General features: G+C 35.1%; 1 protein-coding gene across 10 annotated transcripts in view; it reads right to left on the bottom strand.

The window, feature by feature from the left end:
• Positions 1–1,242: 1,242 nt before the first annotated feature.
• G3BP2 (G3BP stress granule assembly factor 2) overlaps positions 1,243–19,365 on the bottom strand; it is a 77,812-nt gene continuing 59,689 nt past the window's right edge. For 7 of the 10 annotated variants that reach the window (XM_075997837.1, XM_075997833.1, XM_012744492.2 and 4 more), the window contains 11 exons: positions 19,100–19,218; positions 16,678–16,759; positions 15,713–15,886; positions 15,015–15,105; positions 13,441–13,543; positions 12,891–13,071; positions 11,790–11,888; positions 7,153–7,255; positions 4,921–5,049; positions 4,256–4,374; positions 1,243–3,924 (listed from right to left, as the gene is read on the bottom strand). In XM_075997837.1, the coding sequence (XP_075853952.1) occupies positions 3,652–3,924; positions 4,256–4,374; positions 4,921–5,049; positions 7,153–7,255; positions 11,790–11,888; positions 12,891–13,071; positions 13,441–13,543; positions 15,015–15,105; positions 15,713–15,886; positions 16,678–16,759; positions 19,100–19,194 (1,449 nt within the window). In that variant the 5' untranslated portion in view covers positions 19,195–19,218 and the 3' untranslated portion in view covers positions 1,243–3,651. The remainder of the gene's footprint in view (positions 3,925–4,255; positions 4,375–4,920; positions 5,050–7,152; positions 7,256–11,789; positions 11,889–12,890; positions 13,072–13,440; positions 13,544–15,014; positions 15,106–15,712; positions 15,887–16,677; positions 16,760–19,099; positions 19,219–19,365) is intronic. The other 3 variants (XM_075997839.1, XM_012744515.2, XM_075997838.1) reach the window with 1 other exon arrangement.

The following is a 19,365-nucleotide window of genomic DNA, read 5'->3' as shown; positions in this document are numbered from 1 at the left end:
ACCGCGCCCAGCCGTAGAAAGTCTTTTTAACACAGAAAAAAAAAAATATCAAGGGTCTTTACTTATCTGTAGTAATAAGATAAACAAGTCGACCTCCTGAGTAGCCAAAGTTTTCAAATACTTTGTTCCTTATAAATTTCCTGGACCAAGTAATAATTTGCTCTTTCAAATTTGGGTCTATTTCCAACCAGGTGGGGTATACACTTTATCCCCATTTAAAAAATGTTTTTCCATAGCCATAAAGCCAGATGTTCTTGCAATTACAACTAAAAGTTTAATATAAACTTACAAAAATTTTAAGTCTTACTTCCTTGAGATGATGTAATGATTGTTCTGGCTTCTCTCCTGTACAAATTTGTGAAGATTGCTATAGGAAACTTAAAGCTTTATGAATATACTGTCAAGAAAAATTTGTATCATCCCCTATAAAGGAAGGAACAGTTTCAAGTTCTGAAATTACATATCCCTTAGGACCTCATTTCTTTTAAGTATGGCTAAAAGTATGGCTTAAATTTCTTTAAGTGTATGACTGCTTATTTCTCTAATATTTTCATAGAGATTGATAAATTTATTCCAATTTCTGAACTTGGGCCATGTCCATAATTTCAGATAACCACAATCGTGTCATCCCTTTTTTTCTTTCATTTCCTTCTGAGATGCAAGGCAAAACTCCTTTAGAAAACAAAATCCAAGATGGTTTATTAAAAAATGTTTAGTAGCTTGCTTTAGATCACTTTTCAGTGTCCTTACTACTTATTATTCTGTTCTAACATTCAACTTGTGTACCAGCTACCTAATCAAACTGGGACAGATCTCTAACAATGTTCGGTGTTACTAAATGTTTTATTTAATACATCAAATTTCACATTAAGCAGCTGGTTTTAGAATAATTTCTTATTTCTATACTTAGGCTATATGAAATGCAACTGGGAGAAAATATTTGGGAACATAAGAGCTACAGATTAAATTAGGGACATAGATAAATGCTGCAGACATCAGTAGTTTATTGTTTGTTTAGTCCAAACACATTCAAAATGGAAACTCAAAGAATACTTTCCACCTGAAACAATTAAACTAGATTCTACTAGCATATAATGCTTAACACATTACAGCAATAAAGATGGTAATCCATTGTCTTCTATACCTACTAAAGCCAAGGTGGTAAAGCCAATTTGGTTGTAATAGTATCATAAGGATAGAATATTACCATCAAAATAAAATAAAATCAGCAAATAACAGCAATGATAGATGAATATTTTTACTGTTTCACTGAAAAGGGGACAAAAAGTTAAAAGTCCACAGTACTGCAGGTGAACAATCACCATGTAAACTTCTCCACGTGATGTTTTTAACGTTTTATTCATGGTATGTAAAGACTGAAGCTGAATGGCTCTTTGCTCTACTTTTCTATTACACTTAACATTTGTCATTACTTTTGGTGCCAGAATAGTTTCCATGGGTGGCAGGGCAATATCCTGGATTGGAAATTATATATATGGATTTTATACATATATATAAAAAGAGAAACAAAGAAACAGAAGAATAGAGAAAAAATACACTTGGGGAAAATAAACACTGACAATAAAAACCACTTATTTAAAAGTAGTCTGAATAAAGGCTTCAAAACTCCAAAGTAATTTTCCGGTAAGAATTTCAAGTACTATACATCAGAAAGTATAAAACTGTTTGAAACAAACAAACAAAAATCCTTAAGCCCCCCTAAAATGGAAACTATGAAAATCTATGTCCCCCAAATATATGCAATAGTGCAAGACTTTTCTTCAAACATGGAAGACCTCATTCATGGGGGGGAGAAAGATTTAATTTTACTTATATTGCCCAATACATGAAAAACAAAATGTGCATCATTTGCTAGCTTACTAAATTGCAAACCGTTGCATAATTCAGAACCAATCTGCTACTATGTCAAGTGCATATTTTGTTTGTTTATACTAAGATAGAATGGAGAAGTCTTCCATGCTAACAAGCAGCTTTAAGTGGTCACACTTATTTACCCCACTTCTTGCCTGAAACATCAGAAACTGGTATGTACCGACTGCTCCAAGCATAAAATTGGATAAGTTTTGCCATACTTGCGGTTTACTGGAACTTGCTATAAAGACAGACAATAATCCAGCAGCTACAAACTTTGCTCACAGAACTGTTTAAAGATTCATGTAAAAAATAAAGATGTTGTCCCAGACTTAAATTCAGGAGCCACTAGGGTGCTGACATCAGTTCAAGAATTGTGCAAAATGAATGACAGTTCCCTGCCCCCCAAATAGAAAATGCAAACACTTAAGAGCTGCTGTTCCTTTCTCTGAAAATTGCAGTATCCTCACTTCAGGTTTACTTCCCATTTATGGAATCTGACTGCTTTTAAAATGTCACTAAAAATGTACATCAAGTTGATTGACTTTGCCAAGCCCTGAAGTGATACCTGTTCAAGGTTCACATTCAAGCTAGGAGAAAAGTCAACTAGAGACTTACTCAAATAACTGACTTCCTCCTTCCCTCTCCCTCCCAAACACACAAGACTCCCTCCCTCCCACAAAGAACACAAAGTTGTTAACCGAAGAACAAGATAAATAATATGCTAGTCCATTTTACTGATTTTAAAGATACTGCAATTTTTATATACTTCAATGATTTTTCAACATTTTGCAGCTGTTTGGCTTTGCAGCACAGCAATTCATACACTATACTGTACAAAATTACCAGCAAAACTGGAATGATGTATTAATAGAAGGCACCATCATGCTTATTACATTACTAGAGAACAAAATTACAGTAAAGACAATTTTCACTGTACACAGCTTAAAGAAAGGAAAGAGGGGAGGAGGAGTGTGTTGAGCAGCCAGCCATCCCTGTACTGAAGAGGGGCAGGTACAAAAATCTTAGATATGGAGCTACTAAATCTGGTCTAATATTCAAGACCATAGCATTTGAAGTTCTGATTTTTGTTATTTAGTTCATAACTAAAATGATTTCCTTCTGGAATATAATTGTAGTCTCGTTAAGGTTTATGTGTACACACGCTGGTCACAGCAAGCAGATAAAATGCCCTCATCATTTCACAAACTATTCTCTACTGGAAAAGATGATGAAAGATTTTTTTCCCCCTGTTGCCTCCTGTTGCAGATGTCAATGTTAATGAGTTCAGAGTACCCCATTAGTGCATTCTGATGAGTGCACAACAAGTTTCTGTTGGTTTGTATTTTTGGGGGGAGCCAAGAAAAAAGGCAAGATTCTCCAATTGCACAAATTGCACTATTTGTGTTTCCAACATTAACAGGTAGAAACAGTAACACTTAAACAAAATGTGCAGCAGAACATGTTTTTTTTTGATTCAAAGGACCTGAATTCGGTGGGAATGTCCTTTTAAGTTCATTTTGTTGTAGATAGTTTAAGATATGCTCATTTCTCAGTCCTTAATTCTCCAAGTCTAGATTTACAAGTTAACAATGTGAATCCTGTTGTGAAATTGGGGAAATAATGTCCACCTCAATTTAACTGATAACCAAAAGATGCTTTTCACATCAAAGAAATGATCAAAAAGGCTGTGTCACATTCCAAAGCCAAAAAAAATTAACAAGAATGCAAACACGATGAATAATGTACCACTGCCAAGACTCTGCCAACAGTGGAGCTTCAGCGACGTTGTCCTGTGAAGCGGCCTTCCATTTGCCCGGTTCCTCTTCCAGAGCCCAGTTTCTGTGCCATGCCACCTCTTGGAGGAGGCCCTCTTCCATCACGATCACGCATCATTCCACCACCCACTATTCCACGTGGACCACCAGGACCCCGATCGTTGCGCCTAATATCCCTGCGGTCATCACCACCACCTCTGGTTTCTCGCTCCCTTGCAGCTCTTGTTTTTTTCTCTTCCACATTTAAACGTACTTCCCCTCGAAACATAATTGGCTTTAAAAGAGGAGAAAAATATTTATGTAGGCAGGTTAGACAATAGAAATATTAACTGGCACAGATAAGTTAGAAAATGTAAGAAATAAAACTTCCATGAAATTCTTAGTATGCCATCTTTCCAACCTTCAACAGAGCAAATTATGGAATTTAAAAGGATCCACACTTTAAAATTACTAACAAATCTTTATTCTTTGCATAAATACCATTTCATAATGAACTATTTTTAGCTTTACCATTAAAAATAAAATTTTCTATGGCTTTTAAATGCACCAATATTATATACAACACAAATAATAAATTCTTGAATTATGCCCTTTACATCACTTACTTTTGCAATTAAGATTCTCTGAACTGGTTCAGAGTCATCAAAAACCACAAAACCAAAATTTGGAAGCTTTCCCCCAACACCCTTGGTATTGATGCGAAGTTCCACAACGTTTCCAAAACCTGTGAAAATATACATTACACCAAGGGTTAAGTATTTTAACAGAATACTTTGATGGCTTTAATTGTTCACGATGAATAACCTTAATCTTGATCCATTTCTAAAATAAAGTTGAAGCTGCTACACCCAGTGATAACTAAGGTACATTCATTCATGTAGGCAATCATCTAAGACACCAAGAACCAGCTTGGCTACTACCTGTTTTGTTACCCTTCCATCTCTTTGTTAGTCCTGCCATAAGCAAAGTTAACTGCATAGTTTTAGACAATATATTTTATCTAAAACTATATGGACTCATTTGCCAAATGAGTCCTATCTTTGACCTGAAGACTGATTCATCCAAGCTGTTTTCCCCAAGCTCTACTGAACCAGGTCAACACTAAGCAGTCACTGAGAAGAATCTGATAATAATCTATTCCTTTCTGATCAATTAACGTGAGACTGATAGCTGGTCACAAGTGTAAAGAGAGAAACATTTTCAAAAAATTGGTTATGTTATGAAAAGTATATGCCTCCTGCTTAATTTAAAAGCAAAATAAACCACTTACTCATGAAGAATTCTTTCAGTTCATTTTCATCAATATCATGTGGCAAGTTACCAACAAAAAGTTGATGACTGTCCGGATAACGAATTATCCTACGGTTGTCAGAGTCATTCTGTTCCATATCTCCTCTGCCTGAGGATAGGAATACAGCAGATGTTAAAGTTTACAATATTACATAAAAACCAGTTCAAAGCAATGAATGTTGAAGAAAAAAATCACTTAATACTGATATTCCTGTTTTAGTTTAGTAAAACCAGGTGAGCTCCTTAAAAACGGGAAAGAGGCTAGGCGAGGTGGCTCACGCCTGTAATCCTAGCACTCTGGGAGGCAGAGGTGGGTGGATTGCTCAAAGTCAGGAGTTCAAAACCAGCCTGAGCAAGAGCGAGATCCCGTCTCTACTATAAATAGAAAGAAATTAATTGGCCAACTAATATATATAGAAAAAATTAACCGGGCATGGTGGCGCATGCCTGTAGTCCCAACTACTTGGGAGGCTGAAGCAGAAGGATTGCTTGAGCCCAGAAGTTTGAGGTTGCTGTGAGCTAGGCTGACACCACAGCACTCACTCTAGCCTGGGCAACAAAGCGAGACAAAAAAAAAAAAAAAAAAAACAGGGCAGAAGTGCCTATTATTACTAAGTTAGAAAACAGTATGACACTGAACTGTAAAGTGAGAATATTAACTAGGTTGCTAAAATCCCTTCTTCTAGATCAGGTGTCCTCAAACTACGGCCCTTGGGCCACATGCGGGTGTTTTTGCCCATTTGTTTTTTTTTTTACTTCAAAATTAGATATGTGCAGTGTACATAGGAATTTGTTCATAGTTTTTTTTTTTTAACCATAGTCCGGGCCCTCCAACAGTCTAAGAGACAATGAACTAGCCCCCTGTTTAAAAAGTTTGAGGACCCCTGTTCTAGATCTACTGGTCTGATTTTATACGAAAGTCAAATACTAATAATACAGGTATTCCTCCTTAACCAAACTTGCCATCAACCAGGAACCAAGCAGACTTCAGATAGTGAGGTATATTTATTTCTACTAAATATTTGCTTAGTCTTCTGAAAGTCACAAATAATTTAATCTTTGGTTGTTTGACATTATAGCCAAATCAGTGAATTTTAATAGCAATAATCTCATTTATGTAGTCTTTTATACATATTAGGATACTATCATACACACACATATAAAAAACACAAAGAACACTAAGGTAAATAGGCATCACACACAAAAAATCTTGTCTAACAGCTGAATAGCATAAAAGTTCAGAATTAAGGATCTTAGGATCATAAATTCAATCAGTGGCTAAGCTAGGACTTTTGGTTTAGTAATACATGATTTTATTTTGTGGGGAATAACATTGTAAATTTGATGTATACTATCTTCTACCTTCTCCCAAAAGCAATCTAAACTTTCTTATATAATTCAAATACAGGAACCACATAGAATAGCTAACAATGTAAACAAGCCAAAAATCATGGCAACTTAATACCTAAGGCAATCAAAATAAGGAGAATCAGGGTGTCCTTAGTATTTATCTGTGAAGAGGTAAGAGTGCTAAGTAAGAGAGTAGGTAAATTCAGTAACAGAGTAGGTTAGGTTGCTGGCAGCATGGTCTTTAAGAATTCAATTCTTGGCTGGGCGCTGTGGCTCAAGCCTGTAATCCTAGCTCTTGGGAGGCCGAGGCGGGCGGATTGCTCAAGGTCAGGAGTTCAATACCAGCCTGAGCAAGAGCGAGACCCCGTCTCTACTATAAATAGAAAGAAATTAATTGGCCAACTGATATATATATATAAAAATTAGCCGGGCATGGTGGCGCATGCCTGTAGTCCCAGCTACTCGGGAGGCTGAGGCGGGAGGATCACTTGAGCCCAGGAGTTTGAGGTTGCTGTGAGCTAGGCTGACGCCACGGCACTCACTCTAGCCTGGACAACAAAGTGAGACTCTGTCTCAAAAAAAAAAAAAAGAATTCAATTCTTGAAACCAGTGACAATAACCAACTAAAAAATAAAACTTGTCTCAAAAGTTTTTTAAACTTCAAAACACTTGTCTCCATGGGCTGTCAACCAATCCTCCCCTAAAAGTTGGTTGTTCTGCCCCAGACGTTATTTCAGCAGATTACTCTTTAAGCAACTTGATACCATAAGAATCTGTGTATAAAACATGTTTTTTTAAAGTTGTCTTTTCTGACCTTACATGCAGTGCTAAATGCTAAAAGGTCATAGAGGGCCTGACTCACCTGGTCTTGGTCCTCTAGGAGGGAAACCAGGTCGTTCTCTAGGCCGTTGTTCACGCACACGAGGTGGCTGAGACTGAACTTCTGGTTTAGCTTCAACTCTTGGCTAAAATAAAAGGGAAAAAACACATTATTAAAAAAAAATACTACAGGAGAAAAAACCAACTAAAGTAACCATCAACAAGTCACTAGCAGGCATAATAGTAATTTTAAGTTTAGGATGTTTTTACCATAGTTTCCTATGTATGTTAAAAAGAAATTTTTATAAAGATATTCTGTACCAATCTAGGACTGTAGGGTAGGTTTTAACTTCCCACTCAAGGCTGTATAACTCACAATAAGCTGCTTTTTATAATCACATTTTTTCATTCAAGCAATTCAAGCTGTGTCAACACTAAAATAGTACAAAAGGTATTGCTACAAAAACCACAAAAATGCAAGATGAGCCACTCCATGTAAATACATAAACAAAATTAAAAGCTATCTTTATCTTAGACAAGATTACATGACACATAATTTCTAAATATCTTGTTTGCTGCCCCTTCAAATGTTACAGTGCTCAGTAATATCTCCTAAACCCCATAATCTTAAAATCAATATTTTAATAGTTCAAAATATATAATTTAGCTTATTCCAGCACCTAAAAATGCTACCTTAAAGTTTAAATGCATGTTAAAGAGAAAAACATGATAAGAACTTATAGGAACTTGTATGTAACACCTAAAGTAGCCAAAAAACTCTCAGTTCCTTACTGTTTTTCCTTACGGGAGAGATGTGCATTTATTTAAAGTACTGGCCACAACAATTTTCCTTAACTGTCAGGGTTAGGCTGGGATGAGAGTAACAGGACATTTTGAGATGCCTTCCAAAAGTTTCGGCTAGTTGCTGAATTAAACACATATAACTAAAGTACCTATTTTTAAAACAAAATAACATCCATATCTGCTATTACCTTTTCCTGAATACAACAGCATTTTCAGTACTTCCGACCTCTTCAGGCCTTTTATTGCCCAGATAATTATGGTCCAAGGAAGAGACAAAAGAAATAAGCCTTCAAAGGATGCTGAAAACACCCAGCAGGATATGGAGAACATATTCCCAAATCAGAAAGCTAGGAATTTCAGTCTTGTCTTAAAAGGTGATCATCTCTAGACCTCAGTCTAAGCAGCAACTCAAACTCTTGTATCATTTATATAACTGAGATATTATAACTTGCAAGGACAAATTTGATACAAAAATGCTTCTTTCAAAAGTGACAATTTATTGCAAATGATTTCAACTACTGTAACCAAGAGGTATAATAACTCCTAAAGTTTAACAGGCTTGCCTGCCTCTTCCCAAATTCTGTTTTCCTCCTTGTAGATGTTCCATTTCCCTCAAGATGAAATTGATTCTCATGTTCTAAAATTCTGCTAGTTAAAAACTAAAAATTTTAACCCTCTCCAGCTTTTAAAAATGTATATGTATTTATTCCTATAAGGCCATATCTTTACTCATTTTTATATTACCCAAAGAACAAAGCACAGTGCTGCTAGACACAGACATTCAGTAATTACTGGTTCATTTAAAATTAAATTACATTTTTACTCCTCTGACCCAAAACAAGCAAGTGAATGTTCTATGTCTGACAAGGAGATCTAAATGATAGCCCTGAAACCATCACTATCTGTATTTAAAGTTTAATGCTAAATACAAAATGTGATGCCTGAAAAGGCAGTTATTTATAGGAATTTAAATTAAGGGACTCTAAAAGCACACCTTACTTTAGTATGAATGTAAAACAGAATTAAAGAATAGATGTATTCTGTTTAAAGGTTAATGAAGCTAGTGTATTACTGGCAATTAATAGAAACAGCAAATGTACCTTGTATTAAAAAATTTCAGGAAAACCTTAGACTCATCCAATCCAAATGTTATAAAAGAACTTGAGTTCCCAGCCTTGAATGATTTAAATTCTTCTCAAAACAGATATCCAAAAGTAACCACAAGTAAAAAAAATAAAAGTTTCTTCCTTATCCTTACAGGAATTAAAATTAAAAGCAAATGAATTTAAGTAATTTCCAACATCTTACATGTAATTCATACCACTGATTTAGCAACTTGACTTTAAAAGTAGGTATTTCACGATGCCAGTGCAAGAATAATAAGAGACTAGCCGGGCGCAGTGGCTCGCGCCTGTAATCCAAGCACTCTGGGAGGCCAAGGCCGGCGGATTGCTCGAGGTCAGGAGTTTGACACCAGCATGAGCAAGAACCAGACCCTGTCTCTACTATAAATAGAAAGAAATTAATTGGCCAACTAATGTATAGAGAAAAAAATTAGCTGGGCATGGTGGCACATGCCTATAGTCCCAGCTACTCGGGAGGCTGAGGCAGGAGGACTGCTTGAGCCCAGGAGTTTGAGGTTGCTGTGAGCTAGGCTGATGCCACGGCACTCACTCTAGCCTGGGCAACAAAGCGAGACTCTGTCTCAAAAAAAAAGGAAGAAGAAGAAGAAGAAGAGACCAAAAAGCTAACAATGTCCCTTCAATAAATGATTTAACATATGTTAACTAAGCCAGCTGTGTACTTACAATTCTTCAGGCCCATTTTCATGATTAAAACGAATAGTTATTCTGTATGGATAACTGGCTAACATACCACATACTACGACTTAGGGCCTTATAATTAATTCCATGTAACCAGAAAGTACGATCACATGACAAATTCCACAAATTAAGGTCAGAATATTAAAATAATAATAATAATAATAATAATCAAGTCAATGAAAGCAGGTATAACCACAACCAATAAACAAGTCCTTCAATTAAACATAGGCTATTTAGATGAACTAGTCAACTTCCAGACAAAACCTTACCAGGAAATTAACTTACCTACTTCTAAATTAATGCCTACTATTATCCCCAAATTAGATCTAATTCCCTTTTATCAGTAATCTCAGTTAACAGTGTAAGGAAATGAACACAACACAAAAGTAACAAAATAAAATTGAAGGATTATTAAGTGGGAGTATCATGAATCCATTCTAAATATAACCTAAACAGATCAGAAAGTTCTTTTAAAGTTTAAATTTTAAACATTTAAAAATGTTTTATAAAGGGGAGGCTTAGGAAATACAAGCTAATTTCCTACAACTTGAAAAATATCTTCAAAAACACTCAAAACTTCAAAAAATTACTTAAGATATATAAGAACAGTTATTTTCCTGAGCAAGAGGCTAGTATTTAATGCAATTTAGGTATGCCTTCAGTATTCTCTGATACAAACACAGATAGATATATTACCCTCCAGCAAGGTGCTAAAAAACATGTAGGTTGACATGAGTCACATACGGACTCTGGTGTTCAACTGCATGAAATGAAAGCCCAGTCCTACTATTTACATAGCTGTCTGACCATGGATAAGTTACTCTAGGCCTCAATTTTCCTATCACTACAATAGAAATAACAGTACTCACTCTGACAGGGTGGTCCTAAAGATTCAATGAGAATGAATATGAAGTGCTTACCACAATGCCTGGCACATATCAAAGGCATAATAAGCATTAGCTACTTTAACTTTTAACCAATATATGTAGCCAACTCTCTGAAATGACAATACAAAGCTTTCAAATCCAAATCTGACAGGAAATCAAGATTTCAAAAGAAAAGTCACAAGTCACTTATCAGGTCTTCAGACGTGTTGAAAAGCACAAACAATAGTGGGCAAACTAATTTCCTTCATTAAGATAGAACTCTGGTTGATAATCTGAGGTAACCATTCATCATTTCCTGAATATCTAACTGAAACAAGTATTATGGGACCAGACCATGTATTCTATTTTATGTAGCTGATTAGACTGTATACCAACACCAGAAAGACTAATAATTACTAGTTAGTTCTGAAACCTCAAAGTTTCACTTTTTAGAGCACATAAAAGATGCATACACTAACATTTTAAATGTAAATTTTCTAGTGGAATGAAGTTTAACACAAAATGTAACAGAAAGAATTGGACACCCTTTATATGTCTATAAACTTAAACAGAATTTGGTTAATTCTAAACTGTATCATCTAACAAATAGGTAGCCAGTGTCTTATTTTCACATTTTTGAAAGCTCTGAAATGGGTAAGATGACAAACAGACAAAAAGCAGAATACTGGAATGATCAATTAAGGTGAACGCTACAGTCATAAGTTGGTACAGGCTTCAATTAAATGGTGTGAACCACTTACAGACTGAGAGCTTAGGCAGTGTACGTTAAAAAAGTTATTTTTAAAAAAAACAATTTTTTTATAACGCCACACTACTTTGGTGTCTTTCCAAATTTCTTACCTAAAATATTTTGCTAAATATAAATCTTTTTAAAAAGGAACATTTTTTTTGTTACTTTAAGAAGCCTTGTAATATTATATATTGGCAAACAATATTATATATTGGTAAAACCAATTTAATCTGTATTTCACACACCCGAACCCAATACCACCTATGTAGATGATGAATGGAGAGTTGGCATTTAAAGTGGGTGCACTGACATTTAATACAATTTTTTTGTATATTCAATCCATAATTTCTGATTGACTCATTTTAAAAAGTATTAAAAAAATAAGCAATTGGCAATGTAACAAGGATACAATCCAATGTGTTCACAGATTGGTTACCTGTGAGACTGGTGCTTTAACATGGGGTGGAATTCCAGAGGAAGAAACAGTACCACTAGGAGGCAGGTTTTTACTGGTCACTGAAGCCCAGGAGAAAGCCTGCAGGAAATGCAACAAACCTAGACTACTAATCATGGAAAACCACCAACATTCCTAAAGGGAAATTCCCAAATATATATTTTCTTTTCATTTCTAAACTATTGCTCTATATTGGAGGACTCCTAAAAGAAAGGCACACACACACATGCCAGTCTATGTGCCAGCTTTCAAAATCTCATTATGCAAGATTATTTATAACCGTTTTGTCTGAACCACTAGATAAAACCAACGCAAGTTCCTACACACTCTAAGCAGATGAACAAGTGGCAAACAAAACCACTAACAACTAAACATGCTAGAAAAATCTGAACCTAACAGAACCAATTTCTTTCCCTTTTTGGGGTAAGATAGGGTGTGTGATGGTGTAAAGGGGAGAGGGGAAGGATAGGAAAGAAGAGAAGACTAGCTGGAAACTTTAACAGACATTCACAAATTGAACAAGGAATCTCCTCCTCTCACTACCCAAGTATACTTTAACCTTCTACTTTACAGAAAGATAAAAGAAGTTTTAGGTAGGCTTACATGATACACTAAGGGTGTCACTCATAATTCCAAGATAGTTCAATTGGTATAGTAAGGAAATGGATCTCATTTAAACCACAAACAATAGGTATCTCTTCTTTGAATTATAGACCAACTTGTGTAAGTTGGGAAATTGCATGACTCCAGGTGTGTATGTGCTTATACAATGTAATACAGAATGAAAGACCAACTGACAGCCTTATACATGGACCCAAATAATTTCATGTAAGTTACTAAACACTGCATACAGACAAAGGATTGACCTTAAGTTATAAATTACACTTTTAGGGGGCATGGGGGAGGGAAACAATGAAATTTTCTCAGGATAACAAAAAACCCCACAGCTTCTTTCATATACAAAAGAAAGTATAGTATATTACTATATTAAATTTAACATAATAGAACAAAGGTCATGCTTCATTAATAGCACCAAATATGGAAGTGTGATGTTATAGGTCTAAAGAGTTTCTCTGATCTCACCTTTGGTGGTTCTTGTGGCAGAGAAACAGGTTCTGCAGGAGGAGGAGTAGCAGACTTCTCCTCTAATTCGTCTAAGTTCTTCTCCTCAACCTGTGGTTTCATCTCTTCAGGTTTTGTTTCAGATTCTGGCTCTGGTTCAGGTTCATGAGAGGACTCTTCCAAAGGCTCCTCTATGCCATTACTACAATAAATATTTAGTTCACTTTTCAGTAGAAGTAATATGGTTAGTTCAAGTAAGATAAAATTCAATTTCTCTCTAATGTAATGGACATAACGAGTTATATGCCAATAACCTGTACTATATCTATAAAGTGTTTTGAAGCAAAATTCCAATAAGAACTAGAAGGTAGAAAGGAGTAATACCCTGAAGCACCAATTCTTTAACATTACTCTTTTAAATTAAATAAAAACAATTATTTCCAAATTTCTTTCATACATATAATAGGTAGTTCTATCAAAAATTTACTTCCAATAATTATCCTAGGTACAGAAACCACCTTGCCAACATCATAGTTCAGATCGAGTTTAACCTTGCAAACACGATTCTTACGTCACAGGGTGGGCTTCATAGTAACCACTGTTAGCATTTTCTTGCACAGGTTCAGGAGATGGTTGCCTTTCTTCTTGTTCTTCTTCTACCTCATCTTCTGATTCTGGCAATACATAATACATCATATCTTTTAAGAGGCCTAACGATTTCTAATACACATATATTTTTAATATGTTTAAGGAGGTGGTATGATAGCAAAAAAAAAAAAAAAAAGACAAATTTCTTACAGAGGCATTCAACTAGAATATTCCCTGTTCTCTCAAAAACTAAAGATAACAAGCATGATTAAGTTTGGTATTTATTATACTCTATACTCTATTGTAAAAAGATATTTCAGTAAGAAAAGGTAGGAAATATATTAGAGCCATGATTCAGTTTCCTTTGTCACATCTATTTAATAGAGCAATGAAAAACGAAACAAACTAATGTCTATCAATGGAAGATCAAATAATTATGGTATAACTACAAAATGAGGCCAGGGCACAGCGATTCAGGCCTGTAATCCTAGCACTCTAGGAGGCCGAGGACTGTGGATCGCTCAAGGTCAGGAGTTCAAGACCAGCCTGAGCGAGAGCGAGACCCCATCTCCACTAAAAACAGACGGAAAATTAATTGGCCAACTAAAATATATAGAAAAAATTAACCGGGCATGGTGGCGCATGTCTGTAGTCCCAGCTACTCGGGAGGCTGAGGCAGAAGGATTGCTTGAGCCCAGGAGTTTGAGGTTGCTGTGAGCTAGAGGCTGTTGCCATGGCACTCTAGCCTGGGCAACAAAGTGAGATTCTGTCTCAAAAAAAAAAACAAAAAAAAAAAAAAACAGAAAAAAAAAACCAAAAAACTGGGCCGGGCGCGGTGGCTCACGCCTGTAATCCTAGCTCTTGGGAGGCCGAGGCGGGCGGATTGCTCTAGGTCAGGAGTTCAAAACCAGCCTGAGTAAGAGCGAGACCCCGTCTCTACTATAAATAGAAAGAAATTAATTGGCCAACTGATATATATATATAAAAAAAAAAATTAGCTGGGCATGGTGGCTCATGCCTGTAGTCCCAGCTACTCGGGAGGCTGAGGCAGAAGGATCGCTCGAGCCCAGGAGTTTGAGGTTGCTGTGAGCTAGGCTGACGCCACGGCACTCACTCTAGCCTGGACAAAAAAGTGAGACTCTGTCTCAAAAAAAAAAAAAAAAAAAAACAAAAAACCAAAAAACTACAAAATGAACACGGAACAAAGAAGTGAAAAAAGTAACCTGAGCCAATATAATTCCATTTTTGTAAAAGTAAGCATTGGTAAGTACAGAATCCAAGAGAATTCTATAATAGGCACCACACTTGGTTATCTAGAGGATGAAACTAAGGATTTTCACTTTCACTTTCTATGTCTTTTTTCACTTTCTATGTCTGATTTTTGTATAATTTCACATAATAGACATTGATTTCTTTTATAACAAAAAAAAAAAGGAGAAAAGAGAATTTGACTCAGTTACAATAAAAAGGAAATTTCTATAAATTTCACAGACATAGAAATTAAACAGTCCTTAAAGGATACCGACAGAGCTCTTCGAGCTTCAAAGTTAACCTCACCTTCATCGAGTTCTGGTTCAGAATCACCAAATACTTCATCTTCGTAACGAAACATATCATTGTGAACATAAAACTTATTTGGAACAGATCCCTACAGGAAAAAAACATGTAAATATTCCATAAACACCCATGAATTTGGTATTACATAAAAAACAAATTACATGACATATGCATTTTAAATTTCAATACTAGAGAAACAATCTGAATTGTCAGTTTTCCAAAGCTGAACATGCTATGATGTTAATATAAACTAAAAAGGAAAAAAAAAATCACTCAAAAAATATTACAACTCTTATTGAAACCTTAAAATCTGTAACGCCATAATATGCCGAAATAAAAAAAAATGAAAAAAAAAATATTACAACTCAAGAAACAGCTACTCAAGAGAACCAACACAACTTTTCCATTTCATTTTCAAAATGTAACTTTGAAAATATACCAATATACTTCTTGTACTATTTCTGCAATCTTAATCATCCATTTACACACTTGTATCAGTTTCTAATTTTGAATTCCAAATAATCAAAGCACACGTGCTCGCACACACATGCTCAAATTATAACAGAATCCAACACAAATTTCTCAAAAATAGCAATATGCAAATCTACATCTATTAGAAGAAACTCTTGGACACTGCAACCAACTAACAACAGCTAAATTAAATCATATAAATAAAATTATGTGAAATGAAAACTTACTTCAGGAGCCAGAACAAAGGTTTGCATAAACTTCCTCTCTGGCTGTCCACTGTTAGACAGCAAACCCATGACCTGGACAACTACTCCATCACTCAAGGTTGCATGAGCATCCACATGACGAATTTTAGTATGACATTCACTGAAGTTCAGAGATAACACTTTGTGGTGTATATCCTTTATTAGGGAAGGGGGGAAAACAAACTCTTGTGATACTGCATTACCTACACAGTATTATTACCCACCCTCATTGATTTCCCTAGAACTCTTCAATGTTATTTACGCTTTCTGTCTCATTTGAATCCATTCTACCATGCCATGCATCACTGCCAGACTAAAGCTCCTAAACAATTTTCAACACGTCACACACCTCTATACAAGGAATCACAATGGCTCTCTGATATTGTACAGTAATCTGGGCTTTGTACAGCTTTCTCCCATTTTTCTATAGTAAGTATTCTCACAAACTGTATTGACTGCTCAATGACCTCACACCTGAATTTACTTCACTGTGTATTTCCTGATGTCATTTTTTCTACTTCCAATTCCTTCTTATTTGGTAAGGCCAAATGCTATAGAGCCTTGCTGAAGTCTCACATCCAATATAAAGTCTTCCCTCCCTGTTAGACCATAAGAGCGCATACTCCTGTGCATTCCTGTAACATAGGATTTAGCCCACATTTGCATAAACTTAATACATTATCTCAACTATTTCATGTATAAAATATATCAAGGATAGAAAACATCCCAAATGTCTCCTTTGTATCCATCCTAATGCAATACACCATGTTTCATTAAAAAAAAAAAAATGGATGTTTAAGAAAGAACTCAAAGCACCTTTGACAATTATTAAAACAAATTCCAGTTACAACTAATGATCATATTGAAGAAATCCATGGGCACATGAAGGCTATTTTAAAATATCTTAACACAAAACAATTTCTAAAACATATGAAACTGATACATACATTTTGGCCATAAACAGCTTCCTGGGGCTTTCCACTAGCATCTACTCCACCATGAACATAGGAAGAATTCCTGCCATAAAACCTGCAAAACCACTGATAATTAATGAATTGTAAAAAAAAGCCTACGAGGCAGCAGAGTTCTGATGTCAGTCAGACTAAGTTCCACGTCTGGTTCTGTTACCGATTAGTAATCTCTGGGGCAAGTTACTTAAGGTCTTTAAGTTCAGTTTTCTTGGTTATAAATCAATAGTAACCACTCCACAGGGTTGTTTTAAAGATTAAATCAGTAATGCACACAGAATGCTTAATGTATCTGGCATACTAAGTAGACAATCATTACCTATGCTCATCTAATTCTTATCACATCTATTTTTTTGGTAAGTGGAAGAATGAAATAGTCTTGACTATTTGATAAATTCTAAATACGGATTCTGTAGTTATTGATCCACTTCTTCCCTTGGAATACAAAAACTCAGTTGTCTAGATTTGTTTAGGAATCAGTTTAACACTCTAGTCAGATCTTCAAATAATTATCAATTCTAAAAGCTTAGATGAGAACAGTTTAGTTAGATATACAATAATTAAGATAATTCAGAGAACATGTCAAAAATCTAAAATTACTTCAGCATCAAATCTGTTAATATTTTTGTGCTAAGTACATGACAAATTAGTCTGTCTCTGGTATTACCTAAAGCAATCAGAACATCTCACTAAATTGAGGTTACCAAAGACACAAAGTTAATTTTTTTCATAAAGAGAACTGAGCTCCTATCCCACCAAAACACATGTAAGAGCTTCCTTTAAGCCAAGCAATATTTTCAGTGTATTACATATATTGATTCATTTAACCCTCTTAACAACCTCATGAAATAAATGCTATTATCTCAGTGAACAAATTGAGGTTCAGAAGAGGTTAAATAACTCCACTAAGGTCATATATCCTACCAAGTGGGTAGCTAGGACAAGAGCCCAGAGTCCACGGTTTTTAACTATTAACTTATATTTTTAAATTTATGCTATTTTCTCTCATATACTATTGGCAAGCAAGTAAACTGGCATTATTTTTCTAGGGGACAACTGAACAGAGTAACAGGGGGAGAGAAAGTATGTGTACATGTTTATGAAAAGCCTTAGAAATGATCATACCTTTGATGCAACAATTCTTCCAGGAACTTATTCTAATTATTCTAAGAAAATAACTAGCAAGATACACAAAATGCACATTTGAGGATATTCATTATAGCACTGCTTTAAAAAAGTGATAAATTATAAACCACCTAAATTTTCATTAAGAGGGAAACTGGTTAAATGAGCTAGATATAAAATGGAAGTTTGTGCCACTTAACATGATATTGTATAGCCTTGTTTTAACTTTTGCTCTGTCACTTAAACATACAGCTGTTGATGTGGGGTTTATGGAGGGGGTACATGTTATACTTTATAACTACTGGATTCTAGTAGAGTGGTTAGAGGCTCTCTAGTCAGAATTGGCCTGAATATTGGCGATGGCTAGCTCATTTACTTACTGCACAATCCTGGATGAATTACTAGCCTCGGATGCTCAATATGTAAGGTGAGATAATAAAAGCACCTTCACTTCTGTAAGATTGACATAAGGGTTACACAAAATCATATACTAAGGGAAGTACTTAAAAGATCCTAGCAAACAGTAAATACAGAAACGTCTTCTGGAATAAGGCAGAAAATACTACACAGATAAAGGAACTTAAGTCTTTTAAACAGCCTTCCCCACATGAAGTGGCAGTATAATATTTATCCTTAACTCACTTAACCAGTTTGTTATACAATACACATAAAGTCTAATTCTTATAAGAGTTTGCACTTATCTTCCACTTGCTAAGATATACCCAGATGACAAATTAATAAGTACTACCTACAATGTAAATCAATTTCACTTCAATCTCTGGGAAAAATAAGCTCACAGATGCCCAACATTTGCCAAGGTATTATAATAAACAAGGCTACTATTGCTGTTTTACCAATACTATTTTGCAGATTATAAGAAATACAAATTTTCACAAGTATAATCATTTAACCAATTCATTCCCCAACACTGTTTGGGAGGACTTAAAATGATTTAAAGCATTGATTTCAAATTGCATACTGGAAAACCACTAGTTGGTCAGGCCCTAAGATTTTTTTAAATGAAAAATAAAATACCAGAGTATATATAAAAATACAAATGTGTTATGTACTAGGATATGGTATGAGGTGTTTTTCTTGCTATGACTTGTAGTCAAAAACACTGGTTTTAGACATCAGATGGTTAAAATATCGAATACGGTTTAGAGAAATTTACAAAGATACTGTCAGGTTACGAGGAAACAGGAAAGGAAAAATACATGTAGTCATACCCTCCAAAAACTAAATAAAAATACTAAACAATTTGTTTAAAATTTACCTGTGTAAGTATTCTGGAGCTTTATTCAGCAAAGTATAATATTGCCTCACAAACTCCCGCCCTACAAGCAGCGGACTTGGCTTCTCCATAACCATTTCTTTGCTGCACAATGTCAAATGCTGAGGAAGCAAACACAAGAATAATAATTATCAAAAACTCATCTTTGTAAACTATCATGAAATAAATTTTCTTACCCATATAAATGGGATTAAAGTAAAGTAACATCAATTATTAAAAAGTAATTTACAAGCTGGGCACAGTGGCCT

Source organism: Microcebus murinus, chromosome 26 (genome assembly GCF_040939455.1).
Source record: "Microcebus murinus isolate Inina chromosome 26, M.murinus_Inina_mat1.0, whole genome shotgun sequence".
NCBI lineage: Eukaryota > Metazoa > Chordata > Mammalia > Primates > Cheirogaleidae > Microcebus > Microcebus murinus.
Note: the sequence above shows the minus strand (reverse complement) of the source record. Positions and strands in the feature narration are given on the sequence as shown.